The sequence below is a fragment of the Cricetulus griseus genome, chromosome 3, assembly GCF_003668045.3.
Source record: "Cricetulus griseus strain 17A/GY chromosome 3, alternate assembly CriGri-PICRH-1.0, whole genome shotgun sequence".
Taxonomy (NCBI): domain Eukaryota; kingdom Metazoa; phylum Chordata; class Mammalia; order Rodentia; family Cricetidae; genus Cricetulus; species Cricetulus griseus.
Window position 1 is genome coordinate 186,691,708 of NC_048596.1, and position 21,290 is coordinate 186,712,997.

At 43.1% G+C, this 21,290-nt stretch overlaps 1 protein-coding gene across 2 annotated transcripts in view; it reads left to right on the forward strand.

Annotated features, from left to right (window-relative positions):
- Hydin (HYDIN axonemal central pair apparatus protein) overlaps positions 1 to 21,290 on the forward strand; it is a 323,803-nt gene that overhangs the window by 17,846 nt on the left and 284,667 nt on the right. For both annotated transcript variants that reach the window (XM_035442673.1, XM_027405997.1), the window contains exon 5: positions 11,160 to 11,359. In XM_035442673.1, coding sequence (XP_035298564.1) covers positions 11,160 to 11,359 — 200 coding nt within the window. The remainder of the gene's footprint in view (positions 1 to 11,159; positions 11,360 to 21,290) is intronic.

The window sequence follows — 21,290 nt, forward strand, 5'->3', positions numbered from 1 at the left end:
GGCCTCCTTGGCATGGCAGTTGCTAAGAATGCCAAATGCCCAGATAACAGGTGCAGTCAATTCACTTAGACTTTTCTTGTCTCCTCCCACACAGACTTAAAAAAAAATACTGGGTGTGTTATTAGTCTAATAATACCAGTGCATGTATCATGCGCCATGGAAGTGTAATAGTCAGTGTTTTTATCAAACAGCACCAGGGAATTCTGGAGCCTGTCATTTATTTTCCTGACCTCTTAAATTATAATCTTTATTATTAAATTGAGCTGGGGAAATGTGAAGCTTTGGGGAAAAGGCAACACAGAGTACTCAGTTAGATCAGGAGAGCCTGTTCATACAGTGTGGCAGTGTTGAGAATGTAGCAGTGTTTGTAGGAGGGAATGCAGGATGGAGTCTTAATAATCACATTTTGATGGAACAAGAATGAAGGCACATTAATTATGGTGATGAGTATGCTGATGTTTGTTTTCTCTGAGTGGGTTTTTGGGGAAAATATCCAATTAGCTGCCAAAATGAAATTTAATACTTGTCTCAAGAAGGACAGAAAACAGCATATTTTATGTGCACTAGATGTATAAACTGTATTGCCACCACTTTGAATTAAAGTGTAGATGTCATACTATTTTCTAGATTGGAGTATGAGACGGGATCTCATGTCACCTAGACGAGCCTTGAACTCACTGTATGGCTGGGGATCACTTGAAACTTCTGACTCTCCTGTCTCTGCCAGTTCAGTGCTGGAACTATAGGCAATGCCCATAATACCTGGTTGTCCCAATCAGTAATTTCCATTGGAGGGATCTTGTTTTCTTCCTATTTAGATTTAGCTCTCCTTAGTTCTGTCTCAAGTCCTTCCTGTAACCCCACAGCCTAGCATAGTGCTAGATACATTGGCATAGTACATTGAAAATTAACTTAAAGAAAATATGAAGTGTTGTTTTTTTTAAACTTGAGTGTAGCTTGCAGACCATAAAGGCAGAAACATGTATGAGGGCATCCAATAGCTTTTTCTGTTCTGAATATACTATAAATTAATATCCTTTCTGGTTATTTCAACCAGGAGAAAGATGTCTAAGGACCCTGCTCTGAGAAGGAAGCTATCCGAATTTGCTTCTGCCCTCTGGGAGCCACATCCCTGCTTTTAAACCTTCTGGACTAAGGGAAGATCATTTGATCATTAGGCTCGTAAGAATCTTAGGAATTCTCCCCATAGTTCAGGATTCAGGCAAATGTTTGAAAGACAAATAATATTCTCTTGCTCGCTCAGTGTATAGTTTGAACTAGGGTCCTATTCTTTGAGCTAGAACCCAGTGACTAACAGAACAAGTTTTGACCTTCATGTAACCTGTGATCCACAGTAAATGGACATGCTGCTGCATAATTCAGTGTCAACCAACTGACACGATAGAGGATAGATAATGATGGGGACTCTTATTTTCAGTGGGAAGGTGAGGGAAGGGTTCTCAGTTGAGGTGACATTTGGATACCAAGTTAACATAAGCCATGCAAATGCTCATGGGAAGAGCCTTCTGGGAGGCAAAGTATAAAAGCCCTGTGGTTGAAATATACTGGCCAGGAGGCTCAGGGGAGTGCCAGAAGGCTAGTGGGGCTGCAGCAGAGGAAGCTGCCGGAACAGCCACAGGGGAAAGGTTAGAGGGGGGTGAAAGGCTGATGGTTTGGGAAAGTCAGGTAACATGAGACAGGAAGTTGCAATGAAATCATCAAGTCCTTTTTATTATGGAAGCCTGTACCATCTGTAAAGGTTGAGAATTTAGTGAGCTGCCATCATGGTGGTTTCAAATGACCACTCTGGCTTTATCTGCCTGCTCTTTGCCCCCATGGATTTTGATTCCATACATCATATTATTTCAACTGCAAATATTTCAATATTAGTCTCTACAGATAAGAACCTTTTAAGATGTTAATAAAATCAAATATCATGAGCAAATGTAAACATAACCATAGTCCCTTAATACTGCCAAATACTCAGTCAGTATTTAGGTCTCCCCAATTGAGTCTGTTTTAAAATTGGGTTTGTTTAAATCAGGGTGCAAGTGAAGTTTGTTCATTGATCCCCATTGACTTAAGCAGAGTGACCATCTGTCCTCTGTGGCCTATAAATTTGTGGGTACTCAGAGCTTGACTAAATTTGTGACTTTTTTTCTGAGAGGCTAACACGAGTAACGGGTATTTTCTGTTGCATCACTTTAGGAGGTGCACAACGTCTGTGTTTGTTTCTGAAGTAGCTCAGTGAGGGTCATCCCTCACATCTTCCAGATTCAAGTTCCTGATTCTTGACAAAGCTGGCCTCAAACTCACAGAGACCCTTCTGCCTCTGCCCAGGTGCTGGGATTAAAGGTGTGCACCCCCATGCCTGGCAATTTTTGATATGCACACACATGTATAATTAATGGACAGTGGATAATAACATGTCCATTACCTCACATGGCCATCTGTTTTTGTAGTGAAGCCATTTCAGATCTAACCTAAGCCATTTTAAAGCACTGCATTCCCTGCCAGTAACAATACCCAGAACAAGTAAGTTACTCAGAAAAAAGATTTATCTTTGATTTCCATTCTGGTCCAAGCGTAAGGAACCAACTGGGCCATGACCTTCTTACAGGAGAAGTCCTGAAGCAGTTGTCTGTATGTTCAGGTTCTCTCTTCTCACAGAGTCACAAGAAATGCAGCCCTGGGGGCTCTGGGCCTTACCAGATACTAGTCACTTCCCAAAGACTCAAACTCTAAGCAACAGAGTTGGATTTCAAGTCTCCTACTATCCCAGAATGGGGATTAATGCTCAGCATATGAACCCTTGATGAGGGACACACATAACGTAGAAAACATGGCAAGTGCTATACCATACACACACACACACACACACACACACACACACACACACACACACGGCTATGAATTACAGTAGCTGTGCTGAGTACACACCTGAACTCACTTTCCATCCACATGAAACTTGACTAGCGTCTCCCAGCCTCTGATGACCACTACTGTACTTTTTTTCTATGCGTTTGACTGTTTTAGATTTCCTATATACATGAGATCATATATTGTTTGCCTCTCTATGCCTAGTAGATTTGATTTAATGTAATGTCCTCATGGGTTAGCCATACTGTCATGAATTACAGGCTTTTACTAATTACTACAATTACTTCCTTGTGTAGTACCCATAGTATGTATGTATGTATGTATGTGTGTATGTATATATGTGTGTGTGAATTTATTATATTCCCTTTATTAGTTCACCCATTGTTCTACACTTGTGTTGAGTCCCTGTCTTGGCTATTCAATAGCTGTGAGAATATATATCTCTTCAATACACTGGTTTCATGTCTTTTGGATAAAGACCAAGGCATAAAATTCTTGGGACATACGGTGGCCCTATTTTTAATTTTTTGAAGAACATCCATGTTGTTTACAACAATGACTATACCAATTTGCATTTCTACAACAGCATAAAAAGGGGTACACATCTTGACTGGAGTCACTGCTACCTATTACATTTCCCAGCCTGCTTTGCAGAAGTGTATGTCTAGGTACTGGCCGATGAGAGGAAGCGGCAGGACTTCCAAGGTTTCTACTTGGAGACAGCTGACAGCAGCAGATGTTTTCTTCTGTCCCATCTTCCTTCTTGACTGGGAGGAAGCATGGCGTCCCAGGGGTCACTCTAGCTGTGACATTGAGGAAAGAGCTGTGAGATGGAGTGGTAGAAAGGAATTAGAAAGCTATGTCTCACATGACTGTTTAGACACCCTGTTAATACAGCCCTTAGAACCTTGGGTTTTGTTTACCTGCTGTATTTAACAGACTGGAACTGTGACAAATACAGGCCTAGAGGGTTTCAATAGTTGAGGCAGATGATAAGGGTGGTTTGGACACTGAAGGGGAGTTACCAATTTTTTTTTTTATCAGAGCCATCAGGATCCAGATAAGAAAATGAGAAAATAATGAGTCTAGTTTGATTCATTATTTTGATCAGCAACTGAAAAATGATGATGCCATCCCTGTGATGGGACAAGGATGAGACAAGGATGGGAAAGCAGGCTTGCAAGACTGGCAGGAAGGTGGAGAATCAGGCGTTAAGTGAGGATGCCGAATTGTCTGTTGGACTTGGAAAAGGCATTAGTGACCTTGGCTTTGAACACTTTATGAAATGCTGCTAGGTACAGAATTCGAGATGATTCAGAGACAGTGGAAAGTGAGGAGGTAGCAACACTGGATCTAAATTAACACTAGTAAGAAGTTTTGCTACAAAGTCATTGAAAAGATGGGAAAATAGCTAGAGGTGCAAGTTTTAAATATATAGTATGAGGCCATTCTCATGTGATTGTAAGCTGATATATCAGTGTCTATTCAGTAAAGAGGAAACCCAGAGATTTGGGGCAATCCTGGGGTGACAGAAGGGTTGATATCTAATGTGTAGGAGAAAGGTTGGTCCTAGGAACAGGGTGAAGGCAGAGAGAGAGTGGATGTGGGAGCAAGTGCAGGTGGACTGGCAGGGTTAAGGGTACTGTTCAAGCTTCCTTTGCTTAAGGGGAAATCACTTGTCCTAGTGAACAATATTATATGCATGAATTATAAGTAAGTTTACATTATCATTTTAAATACCCGGTAGTTAAAATAAGTTCCTAAATCCTGTCTCTCTCTGTCCATACCCAAGGTCAGAAGTGATTCTCTTAACAGATGGACTATAGCTACCTCCAGGATACTAAGATCTCAGCTCAACCCCAGGAGGTACTCCTACAGTACAGGCCCAAATCAAGATATCTGGCCAATCCCATTTTAAACCCTCTAGGATTTCCAAAAGAATTCCAATTTCCAATTTGGAAATTACAAATTCCAGTTCCTAAGGAATTCCTCCTGAGAATGAGTCTGACATTGAGAAGGCTACTGTCTAGAAAATACTTGTCACTGGTTAAGGATTGGGAGGGTTATCCAGGGCGCCAAGGGGACCTCACTAATTCCTGATCAGATCTGGTTTCACTCCATTGCCATTTCCCCCAACACACTTTGAAGCGGAGAGAAGGCAGAGAGTGGAAGTGAATGTTTAACTACATTGGTCTTGCCCTTAACATATAGTCATTTATTAGGGTAGAAGGCAACGTTTCCCTCTGCTGAGTCTCCAACGAAATGTATGGCCCTGTTTGCCTTCTATCAAGAGAGTAAGTTAAAAATCAAGATTAATTCTTTTTACTCCCAGAGAGCCAAATTTTCTCTGCTAGTGTTTTTCTGCTGTCTTTAAGGTATAAAGGAGAGAGGTCAGAAAGAAGGCTGTCTGGAGAGTACTGATATCAGGGTAGCCTTTTCGTGGGGTGATTAATGACTGAGTCTCATCGTAGAAAGGAGGGAGCTTGAAACAAATGTCCTGCCTTTGAATGGTGACCTGATTACTCTGAATCTCAGAAAGGGATCCCATCAGCTGCAGCAATTGCTTAGCCCCCTGAGTCATCATGTCCATGTTCATCCTAAACCAGTAAAGCAGTAAATAATGGTGTGTTACATAATCTAACATATTATATTATATTATGTTATATTATATTATATTATATACCTAACTTTGAGATTGGAGTGTGCTTTAAAGGAACTGTTTAAAATTGTCTTCATGTTCTTTGCCGGATGTGGGAATCAATTAAGAAAAATAACTGTGATTCAGTGTCTAACCTTCATTTGGGAATTTGAGAATATTCCAAAATATCCCCTGATACTATGTCAGTCAGCTTCCTCAGCTGTCTCTAACTGCCTTAAACCCCTTACCCAGCAAGACATAAGACACATCTAGAACTAAAAACAAAACACCGCAGGATTGCCTCTGAGCTTTGCTCTGTAGCACCCCTAAAGCCTTAATTAATACTCTTCCAACTGCCTGCCAGTTTATGATTCCCAACAAGACCTTTGCTGGCTGGGTTTGAATACCTAAGGAAGAAGGAAAGCAATACTTTGCCCCTCTAAGATTGCTGTCATCCAACTAAACAGTTGTGTGACTGAATTTTAAGGGGCTTCCTAAGACCAAATACTCAGTATAATTTGTATTTCTTTATGTCCAGATGTCATCATTTGCAAGCTTGGCACTGCCATCTGAAAAGCAAAATCAATTGTGAGGCTAAGAGCCCAACAAATTAACTTTAATACATTTTGGGAGCACTGATCATTAATTTTTATTGCATACTCCTACCTGAAGACTTTATGTTCACAGTCCCTCTTGCCAGGAACACTATGTCCCTGGATCTCTCCTGGTTATTTCCTTTTGTGGTTCAGATCTCCATCAAAGGTCACTTCCTCCAGGAGGCTTACTTGGTGTTTTAAGACCAACCAGCCCCTTCCCACAGGAGCATTTGTCTTTCTATTGTGATAAGATACCATGAAAGGCAACTGAAAGACTCTATTTGGGATTATTGTTCCAGAGGGATAGGAGTCCATCGCAGTCACTATCAGGGAGGCATGGCAGCAGACAGGCATGGCCACTGGAGAAGAAAGCTGAGAGCTCAAATCTTAAACAGAAAGCATGAAGGAGAGAGGACAAACTGGGAGTAGGGTGAGGCTGTGAGATCTCAAAGCCCACCCGCAGTGACATACTTTTTCCAGCAAAGCCACACCATCTAAGCATCCCCAAGTAACACCACCTGATGATGGAGTTTCTGTCCCGTCCGGTCCCACAGCTGTTTAGTCCCAAATAAACACACAGAGGCTTATATTAATTATAAACTGTTTGGCTGATGGCCCAGGCTTCTTATTGGCTAGTTCTCTCTTAATTATTAACCCATATCTATTAAACTATGCATTGCCACAAGGCTTCGGCTTACCCATAATGCTCCAGCATGTTACTCCTTTGGCGGCTACATGGTGTCTCTCTGGTGATACTCTCTCTCTGTGTCCCTCTCCCCAGCAGTCCTAGTCTGGTTGCACCCCTCTACCCCCTGCCTGGTTACTGGCCAATCAGCATTTATTCATCAACCAATAAGAGAAACATGTATTCACAACATACAGAAGGACATCCCCCATCAACCACCAACTTGGGACCAAATGTTCCCACGCCTGAGACTATGAGAGACATTTCTTATTTAAACTGTTACAGCTCTTGATGGTACTCTATTTTCTCAAAGCCCTCACTATGCTCTGAACTTACCTTGACCTATTCCTGGTGTCATTTTTAGTAGTGCCATTATTATCACATCAACAGCACAAGTAAGCATCTGTTGACTGTTCACCAAGTGGCTTTCACCCAGTACTGTATTTAATATGTGAGATTAATCGTGACAAGCCATACTGACTGAGAACTTCCACCTCACCAGGCACTGAAAGGCCATACTTTCTCCTCGACAGACACTAGGCTAAGTGAGCACATTAGCTCACAGTTCCAATCAGTATCATCTCTTGCCTGGGACTACTGTGGTGACCTCCTAGCTGGCCTGTTTTTCTCCACTAAAGTCCTCTTACAGTCTGTTGCCTGTATGGTCACCAGTGCTTTTTCTAAGCTATAAATTGGGCTGTGTGGGGGATCAGCTGTCCACACTGGTAACACTTCCTGCCATCCTCGCTGCTGCTCCTAGCGCTCTACCTCTCCTGCCTTGTTTCCCTCTGACCACAGGCTCTGAGTCCTACTTCCCCAGAGAGCCACCCAGTCACATGGCTTCATTTCTCACTTTGGCCACTCTGGCTGACATGCCTCCTCCTTATGGAGGCCCTTCCTCCCCACCCCAAGTATTCTGTTTTTTAATTACTTTATTTACTTATTTTTCATTCACCACTATCCAATATGTTACTGATTGCTCTTATTTCAACAAATACTCCTGGAATGTTTGCTAAGTCTGGGCTGTGATGTAGTGCTGGATGCCTAGAAGTCAGGGATATGGAAGAGCTAAGCTTAGATGGAGTAGACAATAAGGTCTCTGCAAGAGAATGGACAGGCCCTATGGAGATGAAGGAAAAAGAGAAACCAGAGGGAAGCCAGGTGTGAATGGGCCATACTTGGTGTGTGAAGGCGCTGAGTGTGAATTGGGGATTGTAGCTGCAGAGATGAGTGAGCAGGACAGGAGGAGATGTGGCTGGGGAAAGGACAGAGGCCTCTCTGTGGAGTCCTCAGCCAGGGAGGCTTTGAGCAGAGGCACTGTCTGAGCTGATGTTTGTCTTAACTGGATCTCTCTGGCCGCCAGATGGAAATGGACTTTGGATGGGAAGGGTCTCATTAGCCCAGGAAAAAGTGCTGTGCTAGGATCAAGGTGACAGGAGGTGGTTACACTCGGGATATCTCTTGCTGGTAGGTAGGTGCTAAAGAGTACAAAAAAAAATAATAAAGCAGGGGAATCTAGAATGTGTTAGTCTGTTCAAGGTCACTTAAATGATGGAGACATCAGCACCGATCCTGAGAGGATGTGCTAGAGCTGGGTCTGGTGGACTGGTCGGTAGCAGGACCTCAGCTGGCTTTGTGGAGTCTTTCTGACTACTAGGAAAGAGTCCACAGTCTGGGCTGGTTCGGTCAAGTCCAAGAAGAGTGGGTTGGTTCTCAACTCCTGCCCTCAACTCTGGCTCCTGCCCATTGGCAGGGGATTTTATGCAGTGTGGTATGCTGTAGTGTTAAGGAGGGGGGTTGGTGTGGGACATGATGTATTTCCATCCAGAGAGATGCCAGATGGGAAGCTGGGTGTGGGGCTGGGGGTTGGAGGGTGCAGAGAGGTTTATAAGCAGTTATTTTGCCTTTATGCTTATGAATACGTTTATACAGTGGATTGCATTGTATATCTCACAGGCATTATTCATGTGTTCATTTCTTTTCCATCCCCATGTAAAGGCAGGAGGTTGTAGCCATGTCTGTTTCTTCTGCCAGGCACTTGCACACTTACAACCTCAGCAGAATGACTAGGCTAGTAGGGAATCCCATGGCCTCCTCCCTGGCCTATGGTTTCATGAAGTCCAAAGCACAGCTGATCTGTGTCAATCTGTATGCTGGACATCCCATCCCTACTCTATCCCCAAAGCCCAAAGAGACCTTTTGAGAAGAAAAATCGAGAATAAAACCAGTAAGGTCCTTTTACAAACTCCTGCAAAGGGAAAAATAGAGTATGGCAGGCAATGTGCCAAACAACTCAATGTATTCCTCCACAAACTTCTCAGGGCAAATAGAGAGGCTCTTTCACTGACATTGTTTTTGCTGGGGGGGTGGAGGACAGGTCAAGTGTCAAAACCTGTAAGTCAGTAGAGAAGCTTGGAGTTTATGTTTCTTAGATGGTTGGGAGCTGAGGTGGAAATGATGAACATCAAGGCATAGTATTCTTTAGATTATAAGGTTTCTAATAGTCCCTCATGTCCTCAGGTCATCCACTTCCTCACTGAATGCCATTCATTGTTTGGTTGCTGTAAGGCGTTTCAAATCCAACAACTTTCCGTTTATCAAGCCTGCCTAGCAGCTAAAACATACCAGCATAATGCAAAAACTGACGATGAGGAAAAACAAACTTGGATTAGATAACACATGCTTTTGATGTTGACTTCTAAGCTCCTGGCCGGCTCTTGAGGGGACTGTTCACATTTTCCTCTTATACTTAATTTGCTTATCACCAAAGGTTCATCTAACCTTTTCTTTGTTGTGGTGCTGGTGAGAGTTCTATTTCTTTTGCCAGGGGGGGGGGTGAGGGGAGTTCTATTTCTATTTAATGAGATTACAAAGAGTGACTTTATCCAGTATTGCTGTTGTATTTAGACTCAAAACTGAGAAAGATAGATGTCTAGGGTTTGAGCATTTTTTTAAAAAAATGGTCAAATGCCTTTGCACAAGAAAAGACATCAAAATTTGGCTGTGTATCTGTTAGCCATTGCTGTATAACAACAATGCACTCCAAGATGTAGCTGCTGAAGGAGTAAGCATTGCTCACAATGCTATGGTTCATTAGGGGCTGTTCTTCTGATCTTGACCAGGCAACCTTCTGCACCAGGCAGCATCTCTGCTCTCCAAGGCTGAGCTCTCTTACATATCTGCAATCTGTTGCCCAAGGCTAGTTTGGTTTGGCCCTGGGTAGGCTAAACTCATTTTACAGTAGGCTAGATCAGACTCGTCATCTGACGGTGGCAGGGTCTCAAGATCAAGAGTAGAAATGCTAAAACTTCTGAAAGCTTCAGCTTAAAACTAACACAGCATATGTTACTTTATGTTGTTCAGAGCAAGAGGTGAAGCCATACCCATCACTCCTGATGGAGGAGTACAAGGTCATATTGCAAAGAATATGAGTGTCAAGAGACCGTATCATCAATCCAAACACATGAGGTGGAAGAATAAGTAGGGTTTAGATGCTGGGTGTGTTCAAACTGTAGCCAGTGTCCCTCATATCCTAGAATAATGTGTTGGGAAAAATCCTTCCCTGGGGAGACATAAACCAAGTCTATCCCATCCATATAAGATTCCAACAACAAATCAAAATACAATTCCACCAAGAATAACCTGAGGAGCCAACAAGTTTTTAAAGATGGGTTGCCTGTAGGAGCATAGGTAACCCCAAAACAGCTGTACTGGAAAATTTGGTCCAGAATGGATGATGGCTTCCCCTTCAGTTAATTTTACTTAGCCTAGATACTCTGTCCTTTCTGAGAGACCTCTCAGTCCACAGGCCATAAGCAGTTAGAGCAGAATGTCTGGGAGGAGCAGCTGGGAGCTCAGGGTGACTCTCTCTAGTTCCTCTTCCTAGAACAGCAGACCAACAGTCAACAAGCCTGATGGTGCTGCTGATCCAATGAATATGGTGGTTGCTTTGCACAGAAGACCATGTTCTGTAACACTATGAATGAATCCAACACATTTTTAGACCACAGTGTCTAAAAATGCCAAAGGTTTGGACACTTCTTGTAGAAGGAGGAAATTAGGGACTAGTATCAGTCTTTTAATCTAAAGAATACTGTGCATTGACTTTCATCATTCCTACCTTATCTCCCAACCATCTGAGAAACATGAACTCCAAGCTTCTCTACTGGAATATAGGTTTTGATGCTTGACCTGCCCTCCCCATCTCAGCAAGAATGTCAGTGACAGCACACCTCACCACTTGCCCTGAAGAGTTTGTAGAGGGATACACAGTGCCTGCTATTACCCCTATTTTTCCTTTTACAGTGATCTTGACCATGTTGGGGTTCCCACAAATAATGGTTGCACCTCTCCCTGGCAGGATTATGCCCACATGTTGACCTGTATAACTGAAAGAGAAAAGTTCATTGTGCCTGTCAAAGCCAGAGGTGCTCGAGCCATCCTGGACTTCCCTGATGAGCTGAATTTTTCCACCTGCCCTGTGAAGTACAGCACCCAGAAGATTCTGCTGGTCCAAAATATTGGCAACAAAGACTCCGTGTTCCACCTCAAAACCCGCAGGTACGCATTCCTGCAGCTCTTGCCTTTGATTGATTACAGCTAACTCTGGCTGGCACAAGTAATTTGCTAGAATGGCATTGGGGGTAGCGTTGCTTGCTACAGCTTCAGCTGCAGAGCTGGAAGACCTCATTGATGTAGATCAGGCTGTCTGTTCATTTTGAAGGGATGAAACATTCCAGGTTTACCATCCATTTCTTACCCAATTTTTCCTTCTTTAACACAGAGGATGACCCATGGGAATTTATAAGTAAGCATAGACTTTTTGACCAAGAATTTGGGAAATTGGCTGAGTTAGTTTGCTATTGATGGTACCACCAGATTATTATAAGTTTAGCGATTTCATACAACATAAGTTGATAATCTCACATCGCAGTGGGTATCAGCAGGATTTTATCCTTTCTGGAGGCTTGTGAGGGGAACACACTCCTTAGCTTCTCATCTTCTACAGGGCTGCCTATATTCCTTGTCTCATGATCCTCAGTTATTTTCCATCTGAGAAATGGAGAGGATGTGGCCCCTTTATAGAATTTTTTCCTAGAAATTATTTTTATTAGTTAAAATTAGAAACAAGCTTACTTCACATGTCAATCTCTGCTCCCTCTCCCTCTCACCTACCCCCCACCAGCCCCTCATTCTATCCCCCCTCTGCTCCCCAGGGAGGGTAAGGCCCTCCAGGGGGATCACCAAAGTCTGTCATATCATCCTGGGCAGGGCCTAGGTCCTACCCCATGTGTCCAGGCTGAGAGAGCATCCCTCCATGTGGGATGGGCTCCCAAAGTCCTTTCTTACTCCAGGGATAAATACTGATCTACTGCCAGGGGCCCCATAGAGTGCCTAGGCCTCCTCACTGACATCCACATTCAGGGGTCTGGATCAGTCCCATGCTGGCCTCCCAGACATCAGTCTGGGGTCCATGTGTTCCCCCTTGTTCAGGTCAGCTCTTCCTGTGGGTTTCACCAGTCTTGTCTTGATCTCTTTGCTCATCACTCCTCCCTCTCTGCAACTGGGTTACAGAGTTTAGTTCACTGTTTAACTGTGTGTGTCTGCCTCTGCTTCCATCAGCCACTGGATGAAGGCTCTAGGATGGCATATAAGGCAATCATCAGTCTCATTATAGGGGAAGGTTATTTAGGGTAGCCTTTCCACTATTGCTTAGATTGCCAGTTGGTGTCATCCTTGTAGATCTCTGGAAATCTCCCTTGAACCTATAATGGCTCCCTCTATAATTAACAAACCCAAACTGCTGGAATATAGCAAGTGCTGTATAACAAGTATTTGTCCTTTTGTTTTTAAAGTAATCTAATGCCAGGGTGGTAGAAAGAATACTAGTTCTCCCAATATTCATATTCTAATTTCTGTTAAAAAGAAATAAAAGAAGCTGCAACACTTGGCTTGCAGAGGAAAGCTGATCCATTGATTCCCTTCAGGGATGAGTTTTACCACAATGAAGGGGCCTCAAGATGGAAGGCACAATATTAGACAGAAACCATACAATTCAGAGATCTAAACAGGATGGAGCCATGGCTTCTCTTGAAAACCTGCAGTGGGAGAGAGAGAGAGAGAGAGAGAGAGAGAGAGAGAGAGAGAGAGAGAGAGAGAGAGAGAGAGAGAGAGAGAATAGCACCATGAGAGGGATGGTTGGGGAGGCTAGAAGAACCTTCTCAGAAAGCAGCCTTCATCCCTGGACCAAATCCCCAAGCAGTCTTTCTGAGAAGATCCTGTACCAACATCTAAACAAAGGAAAGGTCTGACTTTGATAACCTTTTAGGGGTTGCAGGGAGTTTCACATTATGTGATTTAGTTCAGCATAGCATGTATTACAAGGAGCATAGAAAGTCCGGGTACCATATATTGAAAACTGTCAAGTCATAGAACAAACTGCTTCTTAACTCTTGTCCCAGAGAGAGCTTCGGGGAGTTATAGCCTGATTCAGGCTGTGGGATCAGGTTTAAAGGTATGAGCCCATGTTCTAACAATACTCAGAACCTGTGACTATCGAATGTTACATGGTGAGAGGGGATTGGGTTTATAGGTGCAAATAGGCTGCTAATCAGCTGACCTTGAAATGGGGCAGATTGCTGATGGTGGTAGTGTAAGCCTTTAAACTCAGCACTCAGGAGGCAGAGGCAGGAGGGTCTCTGTGAGTTCGAGGCCAGCCTGGTCTGCGAAATGAGTTTCGGGACAGCCAGAGCTGTTATACAGAGAAACTCTGTCTTGAAAACTAGATAGATAGATAGATAGATAGATAGATAGATAGATAGATAGATAGAAGGGTAAGGGTGGAGGACAGATTGGGCCATGTGTAGTGGTGCAGGCCTTTAATCCCATCACTGGGGAGGCAGAGGTAAGACATATCTCTGTGAGTTTGAGGCCAGCCTTGTCTAAATAGTGAGTTCCAGAACAACCAGGGCTACGCAGAGAGACCCTGTCTTGAAACAAATAAGTAAAAAGATATAGGACAGATCAAATTAGGTTCACTGGATGGGCCCAGTGTAACCACCAGAATTCTGGAAAAAGAGAACAAAGTTCAGAATGATGTATGCAAAGAGAACTCAGCCTGTTACTACTGGCTTTGAAAATGAGAAAACTATGTGTGAGAGGGCAGTAAGTGGTGGGGTTTGATTTTAATCTGAAAATGTATTGAGGTTCTTTCATGTGTAAAGTGAAGCTGTCTCTGCCCTCAGGGGACTTTCTAAAGGCACTTACCATATAAACCTGGTAACCAGTGTTCAATCCCTAGAAGTTATGTCAATGTAGATGGAGAAAATCCATTCTACATAGTCGTCCTCTGGCCTCCACATGGATATCATGACATACATGTGCACATGTATGCACTAGTAATAATAAAGAAACCCTTTAAAGATTAAAAAGAACCATTTGTTGTGGGCATATGAATGGCGGTTGAGGGGTTGGAAAGAGGGCTCTGGGGTTAACAGTGTGTACTACTCTTGGACACTGCACATATGTGCACATACCATGCCTTCCTTGACACACATATTTACACAATTTAAGGTAAGTCTTAAAATGATGGTGATCAGTGGGACCATCACAACAACAGAACAGAGAAGAGGCTGAAGATCAAGTTGAGGCAGGAGATCAGATGTTTTCCTATGACTTATGTTTTGTGAGTTTATTTTCAGAAGGGATTTCTCTAGGATTCTCAGGAATCCGTTCCCTGCTTGAAGGATACATCTTTCCAGAGAGATTGGTGTTTGCTTCCTCCATTTCTAAGGGTCTCTGTGGACTCCTGCATACGTATGGTGCATGTAAATTCCTGCAGAAACACACACACACACATATCACTTAAAACTTATTATATTGATATTTTTATATGTAAAAGAGAAGTCACCCAATATGGAAATACAAATGCAGGCAGAATATTCTCTTGGATCAGTTGTCTGATTCTTACGTTTTCAACCTATCAATTTCTTATATATAAGATACATGTAAATGCCAAGCAAGCAAGCAAGCAAGCAAACAAGCACACATTCAACAGTGTAACATTGCTGAAAAATATCCAAAACATTTCTGCTCATTTAACCATTTATCTGTGAACAAATTACCATATTTTCCTAACATATTAATTCTGAGTTTAAAAGAGGAACAAACTTAGGGACCACCTGGGATCATAGCATTACAAACCGTGTTCCATTATTCCCGATTTACAGCTGAAGGTGTGAGGAAGGAATGACCCCTCAGGTCCCCTCAGGTTCCCTCAGGAAGTTAACCCTGAAGCTGTATTGGCACACACACTACTTTGGGGCTTGTTTGCTGCTCTCCTGGGTGGCTTTAATCACCATTCAGGTAATGACCTTCCTAGCCTCTTGCATTATTAGATTCCACTATGTCTGACCATGGGTCATCAGAAGAAGACTAGAGGACAGGAAGAAGGAAGTGAGGTGTTTCTCCTTCCTCTCCATCTTCAGCTGCACTCTGTCTTCACTGTGGCCTCAGCTGCCAGCAGACTGGCCTGCCATGGTTCCAACTTCTTCTGGCCCCCAGGATCTGATAACAAAGTCACTACCTCTTCCTTTTGCTTCTGGTCTAAGGATGGTAGTGTCTAACTGCTGTTAGCCACCCCTTACTGTACTATGGCAGGTTTCCCACTTTGCCTATCTTTTGTGTAGTCAAGTCTCTCAAATCCTCACCTTGCAAATTCTGTTGTTTTCCTCTTCACATTCTTTATGAATTGTACCTTTGTGCCTATCCACAAAATTGATTATTTCTAACCACATTGCCAGTGCAGTGAACTGTACCAAATCCTTCTAGCAGTCTCTTTTCTGAATTAGCTACATTTGCTTCGATTGTTTGCAACCAAGATGCCTCATGACTGCAGTGAGAGGGACGTGGTCAGATTTGTAATTTGTTGTTGAATATGTGGATCAGAATCTCTGCAGAGATACCCTCATAGGTGTCCTTTCTAAAAAATCACTCAGATGGTCTGTCTCCCAGACTGTGCTTCTGTCAACACGATTCCTAATAGATACAGTAGAGGTAGAAATGGTGACACTTGGGGAATATAATCTCAAAAGCCCTGTCTCCTGGTCCGAACACTTTTAGGTTTAGTATACAATGGAAACAATATCTCAGGGGAAATTCTGTTAAAAACAGATCTTGCTTTTGTTATCACTTAAACAATTATTTCACTAATTTATAAGATAGTTCAGATAGAAATGATAAGAAAATTTTTCTCACACATCTGAGGCCCTCATTAGAATGTGGGCTTCTCAAATGCAAGAATTGTATCTAACTCTTTCATCTGTATGTGCTCAGCATCTAGCCAATGTCTAGAATAAATAAGTGCTCAATAAATGTTTATAGGATGCCTAACCAGCAATATATCACAGAGGCAAAGCTACAATTGTAAACCTCCACAATAACTTAAACTAAAAATACATGTTCCAAGGACTATAAAATGGATATGATGGTTCCTGCACTAATGCAAGGAGCTGAGATGTGCTATAAAATAGACAAAGAACATAAACAATTGCCATTCAACTTTATTACAGATTTGACCTAGAACTCTAGCAGGTCATACAATAATGTTGACTGTTAATACTGAGAAGTGGATGATGGAGGATTGAGAAGCAATCTAAAGACCTAAAAGTTCAAGTTGGAAGTGAAATATCAGAGACCATGGGGAGAAAAGGCACTAATATGATATTCACTTATTTAATATACCAAGACCAGATTCATGGTTTTTCAGAAGACCAAGTTCCTTTCATAATTAAGAATTTGATATTAATGAGGGTGTCATATCAAAACCAAACAGTTTAATAGACAGAACCCGCCTTAGACCCTGGAGGATCGCTGCTCTTCACTTCTTTGGAAGAGTGTTTTCTGACACTTGATACTTTGCAGGCAGTTCAGCCTCAAGGCTTCTAGTACAATGAAGTACAAAATCAAATTACAGGCAGTGATTAAGCATCAGTGCCTAACGCACTCTGCCCAGTTAGCATCTGATATATTGAGAGAGCTTGGGCAGCTCCAAGAGGCGAGAATGATCCCAGGTGACTCTTCTCACTGCTGAAGAAGTTTAGCCTCATCTAAAACTAGCAATTAGCACGCAGGGAAAGTATCCATTACCTCTCTATAGAATTTGGACTCCTGCAGGTCCTAGAGACATGACACTGGAGTCACCTTCTCTGTAGAAAGTTAGCTGAGGTTCTGCTATAGGATGACATCCAAATCATTTCAATAGGATGACATCCAAATCATTTCAAAATGTTCTTTTGCTACCAAGATGTATTTCAAAGGAAAATGGAAGTGCAGTATTAGAAAGACAGCATCAAGTGGAGAAGCAAAGATAGAAGTCACTGCCTTGTTATTCTCAAAGTCAGAAAATGGGGCCCCATCCTCTGGGGTCAGAGTCTTACTGAGCCAGATGGGAGGGAAGGAAAGGACCTTGGAGTTTGGGAGGCTCACTATCTTCCCTAAAGGAAGAACTCCTTGGCTACCAGAAGTTTACTCCTTTTCTATCCCAAAACATTACAGAAATTAACTCAAGGTGGTAAATATTTTATTGGTCTTTACGATTTGACTGTGGGCTAGGGATGCAGCTCTTTAACTTTAGCATAGTCAAATTATATATAACAAAATAGTTATTAAGCAAGAACTATAATTGCAATATTCAGTCCAATAACATTTAGCAAGGTTTAAAGAAAATATTTTATCCTATCTTTGTGAGTCTAAAGTTTTACATGTAACTTATCTTTTATCATAACTAAGGAAAACTATAACCATGGGAGTAGGTTCAAATATTAAATAGAATTTATTTGGGGGAGAAGTCACTTACACAGAAGCAGATGGCTGCCGCAGGTCCCCACTCTAAGGATCCCTGTGACCCGACCGGATGCAAGAGAGAGCCACCTTCCAGGACCCCAGACCTAAACTCACAACTTTTCATGTCCTCACCCGTGTCCATGCCCAAAACGGACGTGGTCAGCACTACAGATACAGGTGGGGTGCACAGGTGAGGTCTTCATTCACAGTCACAGGTGACTAACAAGGCAACATCTTCACACAAGTTAAATGAGCTGATCTGTTAGGGGATCCCCCCCTTCCACAGCCCCCTTAGAGTCCCCAAATAACACAAGAGACATTGTATTAATTATGAAATCGTTGGCCAATGTCTGGGGCTTCTTTCTTTTTCTTTTTTTTTATTGATATTAGAAACAAACTTCTTTTACATGTCAATCTCAGTTTCTTCTCCTCCCCCTCCTCCCCTGCCCCCACCGACCACCTATCCCAACCCCTTACTGCTCCCCAGGGAGGGTGAGACCTTCCATGGGGGATCTTCAAAGTCTATCATATCATTTGGAGCAGGGTCTGGACCCTCCACAGTGTGTCTAGGCTAAGAGAGTATCCCTCTATGTGGAGAGGGCTCCCAAGTTCATTTGTGTCCTAGGGGTAAATACTGATCCACTACCAGTGGCGTCTGGGGCTTCTTATTGGCTAGCTCTGACTTAATTTCTAACCCATAACTACTAATCTATGTATTTCCATGTGGTCTTCTCTTACCAGAGAAATGTCTGGAGACACATTACTCCTCTCGAGTCCTACATTGTGACCACTGTGACTGCACCTCCCAGAATCCTCCTTGTCTACTAATCCCACCTATCCTGCTTCCCTATTGGCCAACAGTGTTTTATTCATCAACCAATAAGAGAAACATATGTACAGAAGACTTTTCCCCATCACAGCTCAGTGCTGGTCTAGCATGTGCAATTCTATCCAACCACCTCTTCTGTACGGCCTTGTGATTAAAGGGTGATATGGGTGGCAGAGACGAAAATGTCAATGTGCACACAGGACGCCCATTGGCACAATGGGCAGAAAGTACACAGCCTGGAGGCAAGTCTCACTCTCCTATCTATTTCTGCCTTAGTTGGACAACTTTAGGCAAATCGCTCACTCTTAGGGGGCACCTGCTTTGTCACATTTAAAAGTCAAATGTGTCACCTACTTTCTCAAGGCATTTTGAATGATTTACAAGTTCGGCATGTGTAGAACAGCCCCAGGACAGAGTGCGTGCCCCAGCCTTCCTGCTTCTTCAGGCAGTTTGCCTTGCACCAGAATTAACTCCCATGGCTGCTCTGCTCAATAGCTAGGAACCCCTCAGAGAAAAGAAGGCAGCTGGAGTTTTCAGGAGCTGTACTCTGTGCAGACCAGCAGGTGCCCCACACGTGCAGCCTTCTGTGTCAGCAGTGACTGAATCTGCGCTGTGATCAGTGATAGCCAAAGGAGTGTCACATGAGGGAAAGCTGTATATTTTCTGGCAGTTGCAGGTTGTCTATGCAGGAGGCACACAGTCTGTTTGGTCACAGCAGGTGCAGCACTTGGAGGACTTTGTGGGAAAAGAGACCAAAGCCTCCCGCCTCCCCCACCCCAACTAGCTGGGAGAGTGACAGGTGAATAGGGGGTTAGATGCATGTGAATGTGTATAATCAGGGTGCAAAACCTGGGTGGGAACAGATTGCGTGTGGATTTGAGTTCTGAGAGTTTGAACTTGGTTGCATAGATCACAAGGCCCAGCGATGGTGTTTGAGCAGGAGACTAATGAGTTGTGATATATGTGGCTTGTTACAGTCTCTCCAGAGCTGAATGAAGACAAAAGAGGAAGAGATAAGAGGCTTGAAATTAACTGAACAGCTGAGTGTATCTTTAGGTTCCTCCTCCAGCATCCCTGGTGAAGATAAAATAGCAATAGCAATAAACATATGCACCATACAATCCTCCCGTGTGCCAGCATTATCCCAAGCTCTTTCCCATTTACTCCACACTGTAAGCTTACAAGACAGGTGTTGTCTTGACCCACTTTCTAGATGATAAAATGGATTTTAATAACTTGTCCAAGGTCATGGCACAGCCAGAGTTTGAGCTCATTCAGTCATCTCCAGAGGGCAGTTTAAAGACCAACAACTCCAGGTTACCCTAAAGTGGTACCAAGGGATCACTGGAGAGTTGGTATCATGACCACCAGAAAAGGAGAGAGAAAGGAAGCAGGAAGATCGGGAAATGGAAGAAGAGACCCAAACGCAGCAACAGAAAATGAGCAGGCATTTTCACTGGAGGCCACGGAGGTCCCAGTGAGTAATATCAGGTATCACCTCATTGTGACCCTTGTATCTGCTCTGTACTCTCACAGCAGAAAGCTTTGGCTCTCTGAAACTTGAGTTCATTATCTACAGGCAGATTTAAGGGATGATGACTCTAAACACTGTTATAGTAGAAGTAAGTACTCAGGAACCAGCTTAGCCTGCCAGCTGCATTGCCCAACACATCACTTTGAAAAAGTAGCAATTTAAAGATGTGAAATGGACCATGAAAATAATTAAACGGGCCTGATTTCCTGTTTAGAAGGAAGAGCTCCACGAGTTGCTCAAGGTGCTTCATAATCAGGTGAGCTTACTATTCCATTCCAGGACCACTAAGTGAAACCCACCCTTGTGCCTCACAGCATCTGAATCTCCAGCTCTATTTTCAAGATGGAGAACTTGCCCTACTCACCTTCTAACTGTATTTTCTTCCTTTTTCCACCTGTGCACACCCAGGAAGCTGACCTCTGTGTTAATGATTCAGCAGGCCTTTTGGCTTCTGGTTGGATTCAGCCAATAGGAACCTGGGATAAACAATCAGACAGAGAGGGGTGAGATGAGGGGATCAAGATTTTTGTGTCAGTTACTTTTCATGAAGTTATCACAAAACACCCTCTGGAAATAACTTAAGCCAGGAAGAACTGATTTTGCCTTAAGTCCATTATGGCAGAGAGAATAGGGAAGAGCAGGACACTTGACAGCATGGTAGATGCCTTGCTATTTTTTTTCTTCTCTTTATTCCGTCCAGGTCTCTAGCTCATGGGATAGTGGCACCTGCATTTAGAGCAGATCTCTCGCCTTCGGTTATCCTTCTGTGGAAGTCTCACAGACCTCAGTGACCTCCTAGGTGATTTAAAACCTCAGTCAACTGAACAATGAGATTAACTATCACATTATTAATGTTTTACAGTTACTGTACAGCTTCCAGGCTGTCTGCCACTTTTTGCTCATAGGCAGCCATCTCTTAGGATCTCTCCTGTCTCATGACTTCTTGGGCCTGGAGATGGTAGCAGCTGTTAAGAGTCCTAGGCGTTGCATCATCTCTTGAAGTTCCCTACACTCCTCCCATCCCCTTAAAATAGAATCTTGTTAAGCTTTCCTTTGGGGAGCTGGATACAGTTTTCCACTATGATGACCCACTGTCCTCTGAACTCTCACCACACTTGACTTTGAGGCCTAGGAAGTCAGGATTCTTTTTCAAATAACAGTCTGTCCATTATTGCGATCTCTGAGTCTTGAGGGCAGCATTGGCTTGTAACCATTTTATTCCCAGCAGGAACACCCCACAAGTAAAACAGACATCTGAAGGGCAAGAACACAAGCAGGAACATGAC